The sequence below is a fragment of the Bombus vancouverensis genome, chromosome 10, assembly GCF_051014615.1.
Source record: "Bombus vancouverensis nearcticus chromosome 10, iyBomVanc1_principal, whole genome shotgun sequence".
NCBI lineage: Eukaryota > Metazoa > Arthropoda > Insecta > Hymenoptera > Apidae > Bombus > Bombus vancouverensis.
The window spans coordinates 12,641,362-12,662,370 of record NC_134920.1 but is presented as its reverse complement, the minus strand read 5'-3'; the positions used below and the strand labels follow the sequence as shown (position 1 = coordinate 12,662,370).

Sequence of the window (21,009 nt, the reverse complement as noted above, 5' to 3'; positions counted from 1 at the left end):
TTTTAATTATCTTTGTAAAAAGCACGCACGAATATCCACAGTCGAACTGTAATAACGAATTAGGGAAATATACTAATCGAGAAATTTCCAATTGCGTATCAGTATAAAATTTATTTTCTTCGTACAATTTCCCACGGAACATCATTACGCAGCGATCATCCTGGACACGGTTCGCGATAACCGGCCTTTTAAGAACGCAGAAGACTAAAAGATTCGTAAAAGTTTTCCGAGCAACGATTAGACTAAAACACGTATATCGTTCGAGTTATCCTGGCTATTGGAATATCGAACTTTGTGGTCAAGAATTGGTTCGTTTTGCAACTTCATCTCCTTGGACATCGGTATATATTCCAATTCAACCAGCAACAACTCGTTTTCACCTGTTCTCAAATATGATGCAGGAACGTAGAGAGTGATTTGAGGACCAGCCACCGGCCAATATCGACCTAAATTGCGTCCGTTGACGAAAGCGACTCCCTTGCCCCAACCATCGGTGTTTAGATAAGTGTCCATCGGTTGGCCAGAGATTGAAAAGTTTCCTCGAAGTATAACTGGGCCATTGATAAGAGTTTTGCTTATGGATAGGGTGGATTCGATGTCGTCGAGAGGAGTAGACGGGACGCTATCCAGACGGAATCCAGTCATTTTCCAAGGGCCAAGGGAAATACCGTTTAGAGTTACCTCCGAAACACCCTAGTAGACAGAAGGAACATTCAACGAATAAGATAATACGCGAACTTATCGTTATTTTTATAGCTACGTAAGATCATCCTATTTTCTTCGCGATTTCTCATTCGAATAATGCGCTGTTCAAACGTTGGCGGCTCAGAGAAACGAATTCGATCGGCAGAAGTTCGGTTAGGCTAGCTTTAAAATTTGTTTCTCAGTGTCTAAGAAAAATCAGACTACCACGCGTTGATCCACTTCGATGCAATTGTGTCAAGGAACAATGAAATCGACTAGCTGACCTTATAATCGCGAAGTCCACTTCCATAGTTCAATCGTCCTTGGTTCTCGACCAGTAGCTTCAGTCTTCGTCCGTAAAGATCCTTTATATTTATATCGTAGATATTATCGGTACGGCTTAGAAATCCAACGAGATGATCGTCTACGTAGACCAACGCTCTGTCCCGAACCTTGGCGCGTAAAATCGCGGGATCCGGACGGCCACGTACTAGATCGGTCTCGTATAATACCAGCCAATGAGGCAGTCCCAGTTTTTCGAACGTCAATGGGTTCGTTGCTTCGACCGTGATCGTTCCAAATAATTGTTGGGCACGAGGTTCGAATAATTGTAGAATTGGCACTAGAAGAACCGTACCGTAATCTCCTTTTGGAGATGGTGATGGAAGGGGCACGTTTGGCAATGGCAAATACTGTAGGAAAAAATCGATGCTATTTAACGAGATGTAAGAGTAACGTATACCACGATTTTTATATTTATTATTATTATAAATTGGGGGGAAAAAGATAAGAACGTTGTCCGGTTTCTTGACGAATCGCGAATAATACCTTGGATATGACATTTCTGATCGCGAAGTACTTCGGCGTTGGATCACCAGCTTCGGTTAACGGAGCATCGTAATCGTAAGAGGTCAATTGCGGGTTGTATGCGTTGTGGCCACCGTTAGCACCTGTGGCATCGTGCGTTTGAGTTAGTATCTATGTACGTTATACAGCTGTCGAGACTGTAGTCTTATCATATCGATGAGACGAAGAGTTTCTGAATATTAAGATTTATTATACAAGTATATGTCAATAAAATATACGATTAAATTTTGCAATTAATAAACCGATAGTTCTCCCGTCCGTTGAGAAAGCTATCTAGGAATATTATGTAAATTTTCTTCCCGGAAAAGGAACTTGCAGATGTGACACATGTACCGAGAATTTTCTTTTTTATTTCTTTTTTGATATTTTTCAACGATTTGGCGCGTGTTCTAGCCGTTTTTTTTTTTAAGAAAAAATTGAAAAAAATTGTTCTCAATTTTTCGTTGGAATTAGAAAATTAGAAAAATTATACCAACCAGCGGTATAACCAAAATTTGTTCCACCGTAGAACATGTATATGTTAACAGAAGCACCCAAAGATAGCATTTCATCTAAGGTTTTCGTAACTGTTGCAGTTTGTACTCTTTGAAACGGTTCCCGCCAGTGTGACAACCATCCGGGATAAAATTCAGAATTTACTAAGGGACCCTAAAGAGAAACGAAACATAGCCATTTAACAAGAAAAAATGATTAAGAGTTATACAATTTGACCGACAAGTCGTTTAAAAAGATGAATAGAAAGAGCAATTGTTTCTCATTAGTATCTCGTTGGAATTAAGTTCTACTGATTTTACGTAAAAGCGTATTTCAAATACGTAAATCTAAACGCGTATTCTACGTTTTGAACACTGGCAACTGGCATATTACGAATGCCTCTGATCTTACTCGTAGGTTTTAACCTTACGTGATACAACACTTATAACGCGATGTAGCCTTGAAGGAGAATGTGCATATGTCGGTATACACTGCACACGTGTCTAACAACTGTTGCGTTATACACATTCGTTATATACATATATTTCCATATAAAGTCATATTTAAATAACGAGAGCAATAAATGTGTCACGAAACCTGTCCACAAATATTGTATAAAATTGGAGATAAATGTATTTTATACGTATATGCATGAAATTCTATCAAAATACTTGCTGTTATATCACCGATATTGTCAGTTCAATACGAAGTCTATCTAATTAAAAATTCACGTTTAATAATTGTAATTGTACGATGATCAAAGATCGATATGTGTAAATTATTACGATTTTAATTATTCGTAGATACTTGCACGTGGCTGATACATGCGCATTATTTCAAAGTTTTTCGTCACGTTCGTGTTGGACCCAAAATCGACGGTGGCATAAACCTCTGGTACAAATCCGCAACGTAGCATATTCGGGTTTGATCCATCGGTCGAATACAGAAGTGCCTTCGTACCAATCTTCTGTCTCATTATGTCTCTAAGCCGAATTAAGTATTCCGTGTCACACGCGTAACTTCCATACTCGTTTTCCACCTAAAACATCATCGAAATTCCACGATCGCCACTATGATTTCGTTTTTAAGAAATTCGCAGTTCGACGATTGTTAATATATTTTTGCGAACTTATTTCGGAGTCTTACTACTTCTCTTCGCTTCACGCCGAATTATCGGACAAGTATTTTTTAGGAATTGTATCGTCAATCTTTCTTAAAAACGTTAGAGAGAAGTATATTTTGTTTCTTAGAAGAACTAAAAGTAACAAGCGATGATATTTCGAGAGCGGACCAAAACGTGCTCTTTTCCGAATGAAGTATCATTGCGTTTAAAATGATAGTTATTTGTCACGAAAGTATCTTTTTCGTACCTGAACCATTATTATAGGTCCTCCATTTCCTCTTAGGTAGGGCTGAACTTTGTCCAATACTTCGTTTAAATATATTTCTACGTATTTCATGTATCCTGCAAAGCGGAAGGAGAACTTCGATTACGAGATAAATCTTAGAAATAACCTGCAGTTAAAAATCGTTAAAAATTCCCACGTGGATCGTTTGTGCGCAAATTTATGTCCGGTACTCGTCCTAGTAACCAGTATGGAAGTCCACCCTGAATATAAAACATATTATTTATTTTCATGAACGATGAAATAGAAAATGAAAAAATACAACATTTTTCGAGAAATACTTACAAAATCTCTCTCCGCGCAGATGTAAGGGCCTGGCCTCAGAAGCACGAACAAACCTTCTTCCTGAGCGATGTTTATGAACTCTACTACATCCGCGTCACCTGTCCAATGCCATTCGTTTTCAGTCGGTTGATGAAGATTCCATTCCACGTATCTGCGGACAAAATCGCGAGAAGAATGTTCGCCTTCGAAATTAAAGCGGTAAGATATGAATGAGAAGCAAAAGCATCCAATATTGCAATTTTCGAACGATGAGAACGATTTAATCGTAAACTTTGACGTAGGAATAAATTCATTCGATTCGATTAGCGGTGTACCGATAATGAGAAAAAGATAACTCACGTTGAAACAGCGTTTAACCCGGCTGCTCTCATTTTTTTTAAACGATCTCTCCAATATTGCCTGGGCGTTCGGAAGTAATGAAAACTGCCGGATATGTATCGGAAGGGTTTTCCATCCAGCAGAAATTGGTTGTTCTCGTAATCGACCTCGAAGCTGAATCTCGACTGCGTATCCTGGAATTGCGAAGTTACGAATCTGAGAATTTCTTCTCAAAATCGCCGCATATCTCTCTATTACTTCGTTGACCAACTTAAACGGTGCAAACACACTTATTCAATTACAGAGTGTGCCGCATTGCTACAGCCACGTAAACTGCGTTTCCAAAACCAAACGAATTGTCCGATTGAAGGAACGCGTTGGACGACCGATGAAAAACAGAATATTTCATTAGTCGAGTTCACGCGATAGATCGATTCGCTAATATTTCAGAAGCATTTGGTAAAAATCTCGAAAGACTAAGCGACTATACTTCAATATGATACCTTAAATGTAATAAAACACCTGCTATTAGATTACTATTAAAAGGTGCATATATATCAGGCGTCGAGAAATACTCGATTTCGATTATTAGCGGTTTGAGCGTCATTTTCTTATAAAAATTGCAATGCTCGAACGAATAGTAATTTCCTTGTAAAAAAAAAAAAAAAAAAAAAAATTGAAAAAGGAACAAAAAAATTGGTCGCGATCTCCTACTATAAAATACCTGTACAAAAATAATCGAAAAACATGATTTTAAATTCTAACTCCTTAAGACACAGTTAAAAGAAAAAAAAAAGAGACATTCGTAGAACAAATACAGCTACGATTTAAATTATACTTTGCTTTACATCTAAATCTTAAACTATTCTTGGAAACAAATATTTCTCACGATACTTACATTGTTTACGTGGATGTTCACCACTTCTCCGACAGCACTAGTCACTGCCAAGGTCAGTAAAACGGTCAACATCTTATCCGAATACGTTAGAACTTTGACTGTGTATCTATGTAAAATCTAAAACACTGTGTCTGGAAGCAGTTACATTCGTCGAACTATTATATATGGTCGAGTCGATTTTATCAATGAAATAATGTGTATAACCGCATTTATATTTATGGGACGCATCCTCGTCTTGTTAATAACGGAAAGCAAATAGCTGTTTATTATCGAACTGGAACCGAGCTAACGCAGAGGTTCGTCGTTACGTTCCAGTTTGTCGACGCGATTGGCTGCCTTTGCTGCGTAATGCGCACTCTGACCCGATCGAGGACAGGTCGAGATATCACTGGCCGATATAAGACGTGTCACGGACACTGTACTGACCGATACGGTGGCTTCAGGATGACTGCGGCCCGGATCGGCTGCCACCGGACACGCGAACGATCCGTTACGTGGCCGACAATGGGAACGAGACAGTGTTTTAGAACGGCTGTTCGATTGGGAAAAATCGTAATTTTTATTATTTTGTATTATTTAATTTTTGCTTCTGTTACTTAGCATTTAAATCTCTAAAGATCCTTAATATTATTTATTTGTATAAAAATTATTCGTATCCTATAAGCGAGCGTATATGTAACATGTATACGCATATACATAGAAATACTAATCGTCGTTATTCTAAAGAGTGCTTGGTAGCGGTCGGTATTTCTTCCTTTTGTAAAAAATGTTATTTAAATCGAATTGTTCGTAATTAAACATTGCAATAAGAAGATTATAAAAATTCGACGACACTTCCGAGTGTACGCATTGGCGAATAGTCGCTAATTAACAGAATTATCGAATGTTCGTAATTTGGCTTTTTAATAAAACTATATGGATTGATACAGGCTGTTCGAAGCTTTACACCGCTACTTTGTCGTGGAAAAAATAAGCAGGTACAAAAGTATCGTTTATCTTGATATATTGGTATCGTTTTATCGTTTATCGTTTATCTTGATATAATGTAAAATATTCTAATGAAATATTTCCGTTCTGAATATTTTTCAAACGAACCATTTTGGGTATTTATTATCGTAAATTCCATAAATCAAGTCGTTCAACAGCAGAGCGTCGCCGTTTATCTCATATATCATGTGATGAAATGACAAACATTTTACGCCTTTTTTCTTTACAACTATGGTCTTTATTACCTACATATGTTACACCAAGTCATCATTTTTCAACGAATATCTGAAAGATTTGACCGAAATACATGACGTAAGGTTTTCTTAATGATTGTTCAGCGCGAGTTTTTGTTGTAAATACTCCTAATAAATTTTAATAATTTTTCCAATCTGTAACTATATCGCGATATAGTTAACGGTATACTCTTTTCTTTTAAACGATAACTCTTTTAACGGTTCTGTATTATTAAAAATAGAAATCAACGTTTAAAGAATGTTTATGTCATTCTATCAGGGATCTTTTGCACACAATTCTGGCAATATTATTAGAGAAATTTTACAAGTCACAAGTTGCCAGTTAAAAACGTTAGTAAATTCCTTTTATCTCTTAGATCTCTTTATGTATTTATATAAATCATTAGTACCTACCAATAGATGTTTCGCATAATCCACAAGTTGACTCTGTTACACAAGGAACGAGTTTCGTAATAAAACAAATGAAATCTTTGCAAATAAATCTTCAAATTAGAAATTATCTGATTGTACGTAAAATCATGAAATTATAAAAGCCAATTCTGTAACCTGTAACTAGTTCTTTATCGATTCACCGATATTGTTAATTAGTAAATTATTCGACGAGAGAACCCAAGTAACTTTTAACGAATAATAATACAATTTTACTACACGTCGGTATCGACGTACATATTTCTTCACCTCTACTAATCATTTCTAATTTATTCCTACTATAGGAGATTCCGGTTTTACATTGGTATTTGGTTGAACCGATGGCACTGCTTCTGAAGCGAGTGTATTATATATTTCCGCATCTCCTAAAGTAGCAGACTTATTAACTTTTGAATTTGTTTGTTTGCTGCTACTGTTAGGTAATCTATTAATAATATCCAAGATACTATCTGTATTATTACTGTTTTTATCAAGTACAACTATGTAAGAATCCGATACAGTGCCATTGACATCAGTAAGAATGATTTCTAGTTGCAGAGTTTGCAATTCAGTTGTTGATGCTACTTTTGTAACGGTATCGGTAGCTTGGACGATGGATGGTTCTGTTTGAGTATTTTCCGAAGTTGTAGCTTCGCTAGGACTTGAATCTATTTCGCCGACACTGGTCGTTGATTCTTCGTTAATTTCCAAAATACCACTGCTAGTACTACTGTTATTATACATATCATTGATACTATTACTAGTAGGAACTCTTTTGGATTGAACGCTCCGCGTTTCGGTCGATTGTCCTGTTTCAGATACGCTAGACTCTTCAGTTTGAGAGGGAGACAATGTTGTTCGCGCGCTTTTTAAAGTTGTGGATTCAGTAGCACTTGAATCTGTCTGCACATCATTTTCTTCGTTACTTACAGCAGCGTCTGTTTCACCTGTTACCACACGATTACTGCTCGATGCATCGGCGTTACTATCAGCTATTGTTGTTTCTGATACCGAAGGTGATTCTTCAGTTGCAACTTCTGTACCTGCAGCAGTAGAAGCTTCGCTTCTTGGAGAAGACGTATCTATTTCTCCTTCTGCTGTTGTCGATTCATTAGCGGTAGAACCTGTTGATCCACCAGCGCTGGACTCCGTCGTTTCGCTATTGGTGCTCCTTGATGTTCCACTATCAGCACCGGTTGATGTTTCGCTATCTGTACCATCGTTAACAACAATCGTAGCGTTCAAATCGCTTGATGTATCGGCAGGTTCGTCGGTAGCAACTGTTTCAGTTCGAGCACCGGACGCTTCAACCGACTGTTCTGTTTCGGATTGACCACTGGACGTTTCAGTTTGAGAGGAAGATGCCGATGTTCGTGCGTTTTCTACAGTCGTGGATTCGGTAACAGTCGAGTCTGTTTGCCCGTTACTTTCATCGGTAGACGTTTCTTCGTTACTTAGAGTTGTCTCCGTTTCAGTTGTTTCGCCTATGTTGCTCGATGTATCGATCTTATTGTCAGTTTGGGTAGTTCCTGGCTTTAAAGACGATTCTTCAGTTGCAAGTCCTCCATCTGAATCGGTAGAAGTTTCACTCTCTCCTCTTGCGGTTACTGATTCACTGCTATTAGAATTTGTTTCGCTATCAACGCTGATAGATGTTCCATCATTCTCTCTACCATTAATAACAATAATCGTAATGTTCAAACCATCTAATGCGCTAGGAGATTCGTCGATAGAAGCTGTCCGAGTCTCCGCTGTTTCAGTCGATCGTTCTGTTCCACTTACGATAGATTGGTCAGTTTGAGAGGGAGATATCCTCTGCACGCTTCTCGTAGTAGACTTACTATCGTTCGAATTTATTGTTTCAGCATTTGAATCTGTTTGCCGACTAGTACCAGCGATTAAATTATCGCTGTCCGAACTTTTATTGGCACTGTCATCAGTCACAGTGATAACATTGGGATTTTTGCCAGTGACGGTAATAGCGTTGGCACTGTCGTTACTAAAATTGGTTTCCGCTTGTGTGTTTGATGTTTCATTGCCTTGTTTTTCTCCTGTTACAGTTGAACCATTGGCTCGAGAACTAGCCGCTGTTGTTTCTTCGCTTTCTGTTGCGATAGATCCATCGTCGTTTGAATCTGTTTGTCGACTAGAACTGCTAGTTGATCTTCCGCTATTGTCCGAAGTACCCTTTGCATTATTTGTATTTTCCGCATTACTCGTCGTTTCTGAATCGGAGTTCCATGCTTCAGTCACCTGTACTGTTTGCGTCGCGCTAGAACTTTCTTCAGCTTGAGAAACGGAAGCTGCTTCTGTATCTGACGTCGAAGACTCGCTGGCACTTGGTTTCGTTTGCTCATTGGAACTGTTTGTACTCGTTTCATCACCATTGGTAATTACACGAGTTGTTTCCGACTCCTGATTCGGTGTTTCGATCTCCTGCTGTCCATCTGTAACATTAGAAGTTTCAGGTTGCCAAGATGATGCTGTTTGCTCGTCATTCGACGCTGCAGCATGATCGCCCTTACTGCCAGTGGATCTTCCACTATTACTTGAAACATCGTTTGTATCAGTTGTAACATCTACGTTATTCGATACACCAGCACTATCATCGCTGGGAGTAGCTTTCAGCTTCAAAGTCGATGCTTCATTTGTCTGTCCAGAATTTTCTGTTTGAGGAACAGCCGATGTCGTTTCCTTAGCCTTCGATGTTGAAGATTCACTGGTATTTGAATCTGTTTGTGCTTCTGCACTGTCAGTAGGTTTACCACTGTCATCTACGTTACTCGAAACATTGACGCTGCCATTGGTAGTAGTAGCTTCTGACTTGGTACGTGAAGTCGTAGACGTTTGTATTTCTTCATTCCTCAATGTACTAGACTCGCTAGCACTAGCATCTGTCTGTTTGTTGGTATCGGTGGATGTTTCACCGTTATCTACACCGTTGCCTGTTTCGGCTGTAACGCTGCCATTGTTAACTAATTTGACAGTCGACGATTCAATAGCCTGTTGTCTTCGTGTTACTTCAGAATCTTTTGTTCGAGATACCGATGTTACTTCACCCGATGCCGCTGATCGACTAACACTCGAATCTCCCGATTCGCCAGCATCAGTGGTAGATTCTTCGTTTGAAGCGTTGTTTGATGCTTCAGACGGCGGTCCAGTTTGCGAAGTCGATTTTCTCGATTCACTCGTGTCACTGCCGGGCGCTGAGCTCTTACTCGAAGCGTCGTTTGGTTTATCCGTATTATTATCATTGCTGGATGAATTATCACTGACAACTGTTTCAGATTTGGAGCTAGAGGCTTCAGTTGTCTGCTCATTTTCTGAGATCCTGGACGCTCCAGTTTGTGAAGGTAATTGAGAAGTTGTCTGTTGACCTCGTGACTCTGTTTGTCGAGCCCCTGAAGTTGTTTGTCGAGATGATGCTACAGTTGATGATTCGTTAATATTCGAATCCTCTGATCCGCTGGCACCACCGCTAGCTGGTGAACTTTCACCTAAAGAGTTATTTGGTCTAATCGTGGCACGATCATTGCCGGATGGAGCGTCATTAATAGCTGTTTTTGATTTAGAACTGGAAGGTTCAGTTGTACGTTGATTTTCTGATTCTCTAGAAGCTTCGCTTTGTGAAGCTGATTGAGAAGTTGACTTTTGGGATTTTGATGTTGCAGATTCGTGAACGTTTGAGTCCCCTGATTCGTTCGCAGCATCCTCGGAATTTCCAGCGTTTGCGTTTCCTGTCTGTGAAGAAAATCATCGTTACTTAGTCGCGTATTTATTATCGTGTATTGTGAATGTACCTGCTTATTGCTATCACTAAAGGTCTATATCACTAAGCTATTGCTTGCTTGTCTTATTACCTCGGTGTTGCCCGAAATCCTGATTCCTCCTTCAACTACAACTGATCCTGAGTTTGAACCAGATTCTATCACTACTTCCTGTCCACCCGCTGAAATAACTTTATGTTGTCGAAAAGTAGAGTTTGTTGCTTGTTCGTTACCAGTTGCTTCAGCTGTGTTTGTCTTGTCTTTACCGGGTAATTTTTCTTCCTTATCGGAACCATTGTCTCCGTCAACAGCTGCTTGTTCATCGTCTGTTTACGAAATTAAAATGATTAATTTTATACTGAGCGTAAAGCAATAATATTAATAATAATAATATTAATAATACTAGTAATAATATTAATAATATTAATAATAATAATATAATAGCAATAATATTAATAATAATAATAAATTAATTATGTATATAAATATAAACGTTACCCGTTACATTGACAGTTTCTGTTTCTTTCCAAAGTCCACCGCCATTGATTACTTTATCAATCGTTTTGATCACAGTTTTAGCTTGTTTCGAGTCTTCACCAGGTTGTGAATTACCTTCGATTAAAACTTTTATTTCAAAACCACTTTCATTTTCTATCTCTACAGACTTATTAACTTTATTCTCGTCAGACGACAGGAGACGAATCAACGATAGATCTGTTACAAAAATAAATTCATCTTTCGTAGACAAATAATCTCTTACGCATTTCCTTATTTGATCTTCATGCTGATCGCTATCTTCTAATATATTACAAATGCTCATTAATTTATCTGTATGTAAATTTTTCTTTGCTTTTATTATTTTCTTCTTCAAGTCTATCTTTCTCTTCCATTCCAAATACCTACGTCTGTTCCATTCGTACAGTTTCCCGTATTGAACGTTCGTTTTATAATGTTTAAGTATATGTTTTATTTCTTTGTAGTTCTTCTTTTTATTCAATGATTTTTTTAAATATTCCTCGAAATCTTCTTCGCTGGAAGACGAATCGCTGCTAGACTCTGACGAAGAACTGGAACTTGAACTTTTATCACCGTCATTTCCCTGCGAATCATCTTTCTTTTTTCTATCTATGGAATTAGATTCACGGCGTTTCTGGTGTTTCTTATTAGATTTATCAGAGGAACTGGCAGAACTCGAGTCGGAGGAATCGCTTTCATCCGTTAAACTCCACGATTCGGGAGAACTTTTTTCAAGTCGATCCTTTTTACGACGACGATTTCCATCAGATTTCCGCTTATGAGAGTCTTGTTCGCGAGAATATTCTTCGTCAGAGTTCCTTTTACGAATACGCAGTTCGCCAGACTTTTTCTCCACAGATTCTTCCTCGTTTGAATTTTTCTGTCGGGTGTCCTTCTTCCTAAATAAGATCAGTTCGCTTTGCTCGGAATTGGATTTGTCCGATGAATCAGACTTGTTTTTTGTATGTAGTAGGTTTAAGGGAATGGAATGTTTTTCATGCTTTTTATTGCTGTGTTTCACGTCACGATGTTTCGAGTTTCGAAGAAGCCATTGCAGATAGTCAGAGTTCGACGCACTCTTTTCTGTATTCGAATTGCGCAGCCATGTGAGTGGATTCTCTTCCTCGAGGTTTCGTTCTCTTTTGAGCTTTCTGATCGCGGAAAGCCATTCTGATTTGTCGAAAGGAGCGCCATAGACATAAACGACCGAAGAGACGAGGAGGATATTGACGATGACTGTCGATGGTAAGAAAACATTATTTTTTATTGATACTTTGGACGATATTATTTTTTTATACAAAAGAAGCTAATTTTTGTTAACTCTGTTTATTGAATGGAAAAATTATTTAGATGTCTGATAGATATAAAAATAAATTTCTAATTAATTTAGGATACTTTTTTCACCCATTCGAATAATATTTAATTTCTCAGCGTTACCTTTCATTTTTTTGGAACTTTTATTAGATACAATTCTCGACGACACGTTGACACTCTCTCTTTACTGATAGGCTACATTTTTCGAGGTCCTTTTATACAGTCGCCGCCAGATAAATTTTTCTTATCACGAAAAATTTATGGCTATTATTACGATGATTCATCTCATTTCTCATGTAATACTTTGCCGTACCATAAACAATCGTTATGCGCTAAAAGAGAAGGTATCCGAAATCCTTCATACGTAACTTCCACGCCGATTCCTGGAATGGTAAATTAAATAAGATTTATCGCGATGATGTGGCAGTCACACTCGAATCTATGTGTTATAAATATAATATATAATTTTATTATTTTCAATCAAACTCGATGAAAAGATGCTATCGTCTATGATGGAAGGATACCATGAAAAATTATTAACTGTAGAATTTAATTAAATTTAATTCACAGATATTCAATTTTGTAATAATTTGAAGATATACGATTTACAACTAAAAGGACTACGTTCGTTTCTTATCAATGGCTGTTTATTAGGTACACGCGTGAGAAGACTATTTATAGGTCGATGCATTTATTCGGAGATATTGACAGGTTGCAATGATACAGGCGTCGAAGGAGGAGAACGTTGCACGGTTACATAATACTCCTCTTATTTTTATTTAAATTACAATACTTATGAGATTTAAGAGTATAATTACAATGTTTCCCAAAATTAATTTCAGCATCAAAATACAAGAAACGAATACAAGATACGAGACTCCAAATAAATTGAACATCGACCAACGTGAATCAACGTTATTTCCTTCACAGGATCTGTTAACTCTTTCGAGGAAAATGATGCTATTTTTTTACAACTAAAATTAACTATGTTTAAGCCTGTCGACAAAGCGTTAACAAGCGAGCTGTGAGAGCAGAGTCGAAAGTGACGGAAATCGAAAGCGACTGTAGTAGAGAGCGTGCAAGCGGCGAAAGTGAACGTGATCCTGACCCAGGACACTCTAGTTTCCTCGGTGCGACAGAGAGAGATCTGTTCGGCAAGCGTGTGCCAGGTTAATAGAAATCTCGGTTGGGTCGGGTCAGGACGACCGTTGCGGTCAGCGAAAGTGAAAACGAAACGAAACGAAACTCTCAAGTTGGTCGTGGGCTGCAGATGTAGGTTAGTGAAATTGAGGCTGGTAAAAGTAGGCTAGTAGAGTCGTGCCCCATATCTCTCTGTCTCAACACTTTCGTTCTCGATTCGTGTACAGTTCATACCTTGGTATAGTGCGAGGCGCGTTTACTTTCGTGCGAGTTCGAGAATCTTTTACGAAGTCCGCACCAATGGCAAGAGTCGTTTTATCAACCAAAACTGGGTTTACGAGCAATCAGGTTATACGAATTAACGCAATAAACAGAATTTTTGCAACAATTGCATTATTTCGAGAGAGGAGGCAGATTTTGTGGGCAAAATTTTTGGACGGAATGGAGAATATTTTGCAGTGTCTCGAACCCGATATCCAGCAGGATAATAGGTCATTCGCCGTTTTTTCTGTACTAGTTTTCAAAGTTACTAATGATGGAAATTACCCCAGAGGCTTCTCATTGTTGGTTTTCCAGCGTAGCTGATATCGATAAGGCGTATCAGTAGCTTCCTGTGTTTCGAGGTAAGACCCCTGTTACATGACTGCTTTGAAGAGATTAGCGTTTGCCATTTTTTCTCTTAGATTTCTCTGTTGCTCTCTCCCTTTAATAAACGCCAAGTAAATTTCAGTAATTAGTAGCATCTAGGAAATTATAACAGTCGAGAACTTTTGTATCAAATATAAATGTATAGAACAGAAAGTAATTAGAAATTGTTTATTTGAATTTTTCAGTTAAAAAATGTCTACTTTAAAAGTTTCTTAAAGCGGTATCTTTCATTCAAAGGGAAATGGTATCTTCCATGAGTAATTTCTCTCGTTTCTCATCGAAGGCGACGAGACGAGCATAAGCAATGGATGCACGACGTTTGTTAATACGTCATCATTAGCGGGGCTGTAAATTAATACTCTTCTGTTGGTCGATGCTTTTGATTTTACATTTGTAGCAAATCAGATATCGATAACTGTGAAATTGCAACAGAATTCCCCGTTAAGCAGGAAAAAAACGACTGGTAATCAAATCTTCATGGACAGATTCTTTCTTCGTACCGAAAGTCAACGAACATTCTGTCGGGTCATCGTGCTAGGAGAGATATCGTACGATGTTAAGAGTAGAATAAAAGAACTATTTCATTCAGGGCACTCGTCTATTTTAGTGCATAAATCTTCCGCTTAATTATATCGTCTTGCGTATTCCAGGAAATTATTTTAACGTTAGTTAAATTGCATACGAAGCTTCGACTAAAACTAACTTTTACATTTTTTAATTTTCTAGTAAAAGGTGATAATCGGACTGTGGATGTTTGTGCATTTACAGAAGAGTTAATTGTACATCAGATGCAGAAGTATATGAAATACTTAAAATATAGTATTCGTTATAATATCTAATAGACGAAATAATAATTTTCTTAGGTTTTATAGTTTCAATTGTGTTCTTAAAAATTATTTGGAGCATATATCAACTCTCCCTCTCTCTCTCTCTCTCTCTTTCTCTAATATAATGATATAAGTTATCTATTTGTGATACGTAAGTATACCGTATTATATTGCAGTTCGGTAGTTTATTAATGGGATCAAAAAATAGAGTAATATTGAAATAAGATAAAATTGTAAAAAAAAACTATAGATCCACTTTTTCCTTTTATACGATCGTTTCTAAGAATTATACAAGATAAAAGCACATATTTTCAGTCTTCTGTGATGATGTGCCACAAACAGCTTTTACGCAATTGCTGAAGGAATTAAACCACTTGAATTCATTTCCGGAACACCATTCTTTTACTAGCATAATATTAGTAGAGTGTTCTTATAAATTCTTTCTTCATGGTTCCTTTAATCTTCGCGTCTCTATACCCTTCTTTCGTGTAAATTGGGTTAACGAGGCTATTAAGCGGAGGACCTCAAACCTTTTTGATTAGAGGTTAATATGAATCAATATAAACGTTATAAAGTTACAAAGTTCATTTCTATTACCAGTTGTTCAAGCCGCTGTTAAGGATACCTTTGGATGAATAGACGGTCAATATTGATTATCAGCTTGTGTGGAACATTTCAAAGAGGGCATATAATTAATGGGAATTAAATAAACGAATAAAAATAAATAAAATAATAGTGGGAATAAAATAAAATATATTTAGTACATATTTAACAAAAACCATATGCTTCGCGGGTAGACGCGTTCACAGTATAACACAGTATAATACACAGTAGATACGATGATCGATGCCGCGAATCAGCCGATACCCTATTTCGATTAAGATAATAGGGGTGGTTGAATAATTATAACACTGATTTAACAATTTAAGTATGCTCATTATTCCAACGACATTTCCTCGAAGAATATAAGGTGAAGAGTGACTAACAAGTTGAAATGTATTCTTTTTTTTTTATTTGTTAAAATTTACAATTAATTCTCGCATTGAGAATTTTCATTAATTTTTTCTGGCGTGACGCAGTGACATGGTTAATTATTTATAATAAGTTAATACTTATTATAGACAAGTATAATTTATAAGTAAGTATTATAAATAAGTAAATATTACTTAATTTAGATAACTAATTGAATCTAGCGTTTAGGTCTAGCGAGTGTCTCTTCAGCCTGCGGATCTGGTCCGACGTATCAAATAGTCCAGTAATTAGGGGATTTCGATGTCTGTTGACTCTTTTGCTATATCTGTCGCTATATTTTACTATTTCCTCTTTGACTGTTGGTATCTTGAGGTCGCGATGTATTAGTTCGTTGGTGACATACCAGGGTGCATTTATAATGGATCTTAGCGTTTTCGAAGGGAAGCGTTGAAGTATTTCAATGTTGGAATCACTTGCTGTTCCCCATAGTTGGATTCCGTAGGTCCAGACAGGTTTTATTACGGCCTTATAGAGGATAATTTTATTCTGTGTGCTTAGTTTGGCCAGGAGATGTATTCTGTTAATATTTTGTTCAAGTTAAGTATGCTGTTCGAAGGGATTGTAGCACGTAAATTGCGTTCCGTGACGGAAGTATTTATGCGGAGCTAGCGATGGGTGCTAGTCGTCCCATCAACGGCCTCTTGCCGGTGAGATGACCGTTGAACATAGGAAAAATCCACTTATCGCGCCTTTTGCCGGATTGAGCAATAATCTTAATGAATTTCTCGATCTGTAGGATGTTTAAGCAGCAATTAAGGGTCTCAAAAGCGAAAATGTTAAATTTAATGACAGTTCCTTAGAATTATTGCGGGTTCGACTAATTATATTTGTACAGCCAGCAATCGTCTTGACCGAGGGATGGATTTTGGTACATGGCAAGGTTACGGGGCGTAAGACTGTACGAATAAAACACATAAAGACGTATTTATAGCGTCTCTGCCGTGATTACACCCGTTATTATTATATTTGAATTTCATCGAAAGTATTGCTCGATATTTTCTCAAATTTGGGATACTTTTAAAGCTCGATATGGTGGGAAAAATATGGAAGGGTTGTCCTACGCATATCGTCGATCCGACTGTCTCTCGTAGCAGTGCGATTGCCTTGTTGTCGCACACAGTGCTCGTTCTTTCGCTGGAAACCGATGGACTGTACTGGTTTGTACTGTATGTCCACCTTATCAGCGTACGCGTAGACACTTTAACTTCTTCCGGGCAGACTGATAACGTTCTAGCCATCATCGGGCGAAAATTTACGAAGCTCGGGGCAGATCTACGCGAATTTTGCTAAAAAGAACTGCAGTCCATTAACTTATCGAGAACAATTTATCTGCTTTTCCTGCCAATCATTCGAACAAAGAGGAAATCATTTGCGAACGTTATCACCTTATTAACAGTTATTTCTGTTTTATCCACTGGGATGCTACTCTGTATGACCTTGACATCATCTCAAATACGTGGTTGACACCTTCATACCACTGCAATCATCGCTGCAATCCACCTACCCCAGGCGATTCTCTAAAGAACTCATCGCTATGATAAAGAGTAAAAAGCTGACTCATCGTTCTGTTAAGCGATGCAACGCCTACAGCGATTACCTTGTCTTTTTTAAGCTTCGTACAGATAGCAAAGCTTTGTCGGTAAAGTGCAGGACTTTTTATATTAACTCGATAGAAAAGTTAATACCTCGTAATTTTCAATCTTTCTGGAGTCGTGAAAATAATTGTACCTTTAAGAAATCTCGTACCTTCCAGCACCTCTGACATAGCTCACCTCCATGCCTCGTTCTTTCAATCGGTACACAAGCGTCCTGACGTTCCTGTTTATGATATCTACTGTAAAAATACGTTTCGTTTATTCGAACTACGTATCGAAGTTGGTAATGCCTTCGGTATAATAAGCAATTCGGTCATTAACGATCGATCGGACGACGATGGTCTATTCTCCTGTATCTTTTAAGTCCTACCACTTTACCACGTCCAAGATTCCATGGATTATCTTCGATCTTCCTCTCTCCTCTATCTGCTCACCTACCATCACGCAAATCCGACAAAGTTAATTAAGATCCGATCTCAGTATCAAATATCATGGCTAAACAACAGTTGAAACAACTTTCTGCGTTTCATCTTCTATAAAATTTATAATTGTTTACGATTACAATACGATTCTAAGTTTGCTGCAACTTGCTACCTCTAAACAACGCAGGCTCATACCCGACTTATCGTTTATTTCTAAAATATTAAACGATCATGTTGATTAGCCCGACATCTCGAATCTAGTTCAATTTTAACGCTTCGTTCAGCAGTCTCGGCTATTATCCGATATTCCATGTGTCTCCATGCGAAATCGACGTTGCCGTACAAAATCTTTGTTACGCGATCTTTTTTAACTTTATGTTCATTTTCTGCGTGTATTATATTTACTCGTTTGCCAGCGTATCGACTTTCTCAGAGGGTGTTATCTGTTAAGCAAATAAAAAAATAAATAAATAAATGCTCGCCATTTATGTGCGCCACGATGAATTTCCACAAGTAAACAAACATTGCGTAGAGATCGGTCTTTAATCCGTTTCCCTGAGGAGAAATCGTCATTATTGAGACGTAACATATACTGTGATTGCTCACTATACATGTATTAATCAAATAACATCTATCTATAAGAACACATAAAGGTTATCAATGATATAAGGAAGAAGTTACAGCGAGAAATAAAAGAAAATTTACATACGTCATCGTACATCGAAACATTACACAAGAAACGATTGTGCGTAGAATCTAAAGTTCAATGTACAGTTCGTTCTAAGAAGACAACGGGAGTGTGGCGATTTTTCTCTCATTTTTCTGGCCAGTGCAGTGTTTCGGAAAGGAGAACGTAATACGTCAATTTGCACTAAACAATTTGACGGAGATTACGACGACATTTAAACAGTGGTTATTCGAGCGTTATTACATTAACTCGCATCCTACTTAGGTGGATTTTTCAACTTCGCGGGTCATTAAACTTTTGTTGCGATTAATTTACTACGAGTATTCTCCGTTCTCGGAACGAAGCAATTGCGAAATACATCATTTCAAAGGCGGATATTCAATTTTATTTGTTTAATAATTTCAAAAAATGTGTTTTTAACGAACTGAAAACTTGACTACCTTTATTTCTTTTAGCTTCAACTTTCACGTCTATCTGTCTATCGTACATACTTAACAAGGAACTTGGAAAGAGAACATTCGCAATAAATAAATACTACCGAAACGCAAAACGATACAAACAAGTGAGTGTATCGTTGTTATCTTCCACATCTTATTATCCTCCACGTCCATTATTCGATTCGCCAACTATATATGTACGTTTATACGGAATCGCTAATCGACTTGTTTCTTAGATTAACGCGGTGGTCGTCAACAAACTTGCCACAATCAAGCCACTTGCATAGCCGCGCACCAGGATATTATGATGCAAGCTGTATATCAACTTAATCGGTGTTAATAGAGTCACATTTGCATCGCAGTAATCTATACGCTCTGAACGAGCGTTTAAACGTTAGATTTTTAAGAAAATTGAGATTTGTGGTAATTGGAGTATAATAAAAAATTGGTATACGCTATCGCGTTTCCTGTAAGATACGTTCAAATATTTTTCTCTTTCATTTTTTTCAGATACTTATCAATTGCAAGAAAAACGTTGACCCAGAATGCAAGATTCCGCAAATGTATTTGTTACATTCTAAATTAACACCGGGCGAATTTTCATAATTTTGGTGTTTTACATTGATTTGTATATCATAAGTGACTTATCTTCGTGACTACGTTAATTAAATACAATGTTTGTAGACAGTGGTTTATTTAAGAATATATACGGCGAAAGATAAATAGACATGAATATTTAATGGCGTTCCTTTGTTTTCTGAATATATAAAAACCTGGACGTGTTTAATATTTGTACGTAGCAAATATCCGCGTTTTATGATTGTAGTGTGCGCGTTAATAGCTGCAGCCACGTGATAATTCATATTCGGATCGTAAAAATGATAATAACAGTGAAAGTATTTTTCTAACGTCTAATTACGTATGCGAAATGTAAAACATATAATTACTTGAATATATTATCCAAATGATTTTTTTGCCTATAATATCGTATTGTAATTTCTTTTGCAACATGAATATCTTATATTGATTACCATGCTAATAAATATATTACATATATATGTCGGAGTCAGGTTGGCATTTTGGGGCGTCCGATGAACCTCTCCTTACTTTACCGTCGCGAATGTAGCCAATCTCTATCAGTACGAATGTGGACACTACCAGACGCTACGAGTAATGGTAATAGGATGGTCGAGATGATGGTGACAACGAATTCAGGTTCGATAACGAATCCACGGTCCACGGGAGGACTAGTATCAACGTGCTACTCGATTCGGGTAACTTCCCGATAACTCAATCGGCAATTCGTCCAACGACTCACTAACTGACTAACTCTAACTCTCGCTCTAACTCTGTCAATCCAAAAGAGGCTGCCTCCCGTCCCCGCTTCTCGGGTTAATCTTTGTTTTAAGGAGAGCCATATAATCATTTCATACCTCTGTCAGGTACATGTTCCTCCCGTGACTGTGGCTACGTCCAGTGACTCGCCATGTCACTTCGAGCCCAAACCCATCGTCATAAAGTCAGATTGGAACATTAAGACTATTTCTTATTTTTATTACTTAAGGGCGGCTCTAGTAAAAGTCTGGACTAGTGTATTGGGGTTTTCCCAATATTCCGGACGGGAAATCCCGCTGTCTTTCCCTCTCCGACATATATATTTGTATGTTTGTATGTTGAAGCAATAAAAATAAGAAAATAACTTTTAATGTTCCAACCGGGCTTTATGAAAACGGATTGGGGTTTGGGGTAACCTAATGGGTCACCGGACGTAGCCACGGGCACGGAAGGGACGCGTACCTGACAGAGGTACGGAATGGTTATATGGCTCTCCTTAAAAACAAGGATTGATCCCAGGAGTGGGGACAGGAAAATATAAGGACGGTCTCATTAGGCCGAGGGAGTCTTTTTTCGTGAGTGAGTCGCTGTACGAAGTGCGGATCGAGTTATCGAGAAGTTACCCGACCCGATCAATACCCGGATACTTGCCATCCCGTGTGCCGTGGATTCGTCACCAACTCTGGAGCCATCGTCGTTCGCGTCGG

General features: G+C 37.8%; 2 protein-coding genes and 1 long non-coding RNA gene across 3 annotated transcripts; 1 reads left to right on the top strand and 2 right to left on the bottom strand.

The window, feature by feature from the left end:
- Positions 1–91: 91 nt before the first annotated feature.
- On the bottom strand, positions 92–5,385 carry LOC117163425 (beta-galactosidase). The gene is made up of 10 exons (XM_033345678.2): positions 4,933–5,385; positions 4,056–4,228; positions 3,717–3,867; positions 3,571–3,634; positions 3,396–3,490; positions 2,837–3,064; positions 2,028–2,199; positions 1,513–1,634; positions 969–1,376; positions 92–693 (listed from the first exon to the last, which is right to left on the bottom strand). The coding sequence occupies exons 1-10, from the start codon at positions 5,002–5,004 to the stop codon at positions 238–240; spliced, it is 1,941 nt and encodes a 646-aa protein (XP_033201569.2). The 5' UTR covers positions 5,005–5,385; the 3' UTR covers positions 92–237.
- Positions 5,386–5,523: 138 nt separating this feature from the next.
- On the bottom strand, positions 5,524–12,308 carry LOC117163480 (uncharacterized). Its single transcript, XM_076622276.1, has 4 exons — positions 12,302–12,308; positions 10,847–12,100; positions 10,582–10,674; positions 5,524–10,078 (listed from the first exon to the last, which is right to left on the bottom strand). The coding sequence occupies exons 1-4, from the start codon at positions 12,306–12,308 to the stop codon at positions 6,867–6,869; spliced, it is 4,566 nt and encodes a 1,521-aa protein (XP_076478391.1). The 3' UTR covers positions 5,524–6,866.
- Positions 12,309–18,294: 5,986 nt separating this feature from the next.
- LOC117163742 (uncharacterized) lies at positions 18,295–19,936 on the top strand. The gene is made up of 3 exons (XR_004465505.2): positions 18,295–19,092; positions 19,204–19,390; positions 19,478–19,936. It is a non-coding gene; the product is annotated as an uncharacterized LOC117163742 (long non-coding RNA).
- The last annotated feature ends 1,073 nt before the right edge of the window (positions 19,937–21,009 follow it).

What these genes read in the sequence shown, in the direction of transcription:
- LOC117163480 (XM_076622276.1), bottom strand. An exon ending in AGAAACTGTCAATGTAACGG is followed by an intron (nt 10,675 to 10,846) that starts GTAACGTTTATA and finishes TTTCGTAAACAG; the next exon opens with ACGATGAACAAGCAGCTGTT. An exon ending in AAACACAGCTGAAGCAACTG is followed by an intron (nt 10,079 to 10,581) that starts GTAACGAACAAG and finishes ATAACTCTTTAG; the next exon opens with GTGAAAGTTCACCAGCTAGC.
- LOC117163425 (XM_033345678.2), bottom strand. Translation starts at nt 5,004, where the DNA reads ATGTTGACCGTTTTACTGACCTTGGCAGTGACTAGTGCTGTCGGAGAA. An exon ending in TCTGCGCGGAGAGAGATTTT is followed by an intron (nt 3,635 to 3,716) that starts GTAAGTATTTCT and finishes TTTTATATTCAG; the next exon opens with GGTGGACTTCCATACTGGTT. An exon ending in GACCTATAATAATGGTTCAG is followed by an intron (nt 3,065 to 3,395) that starts GTACGAAAAAGA and finishes ATGATGTTTTAG; the next exon opens with GTGGAAAACGAGTATGGAAG.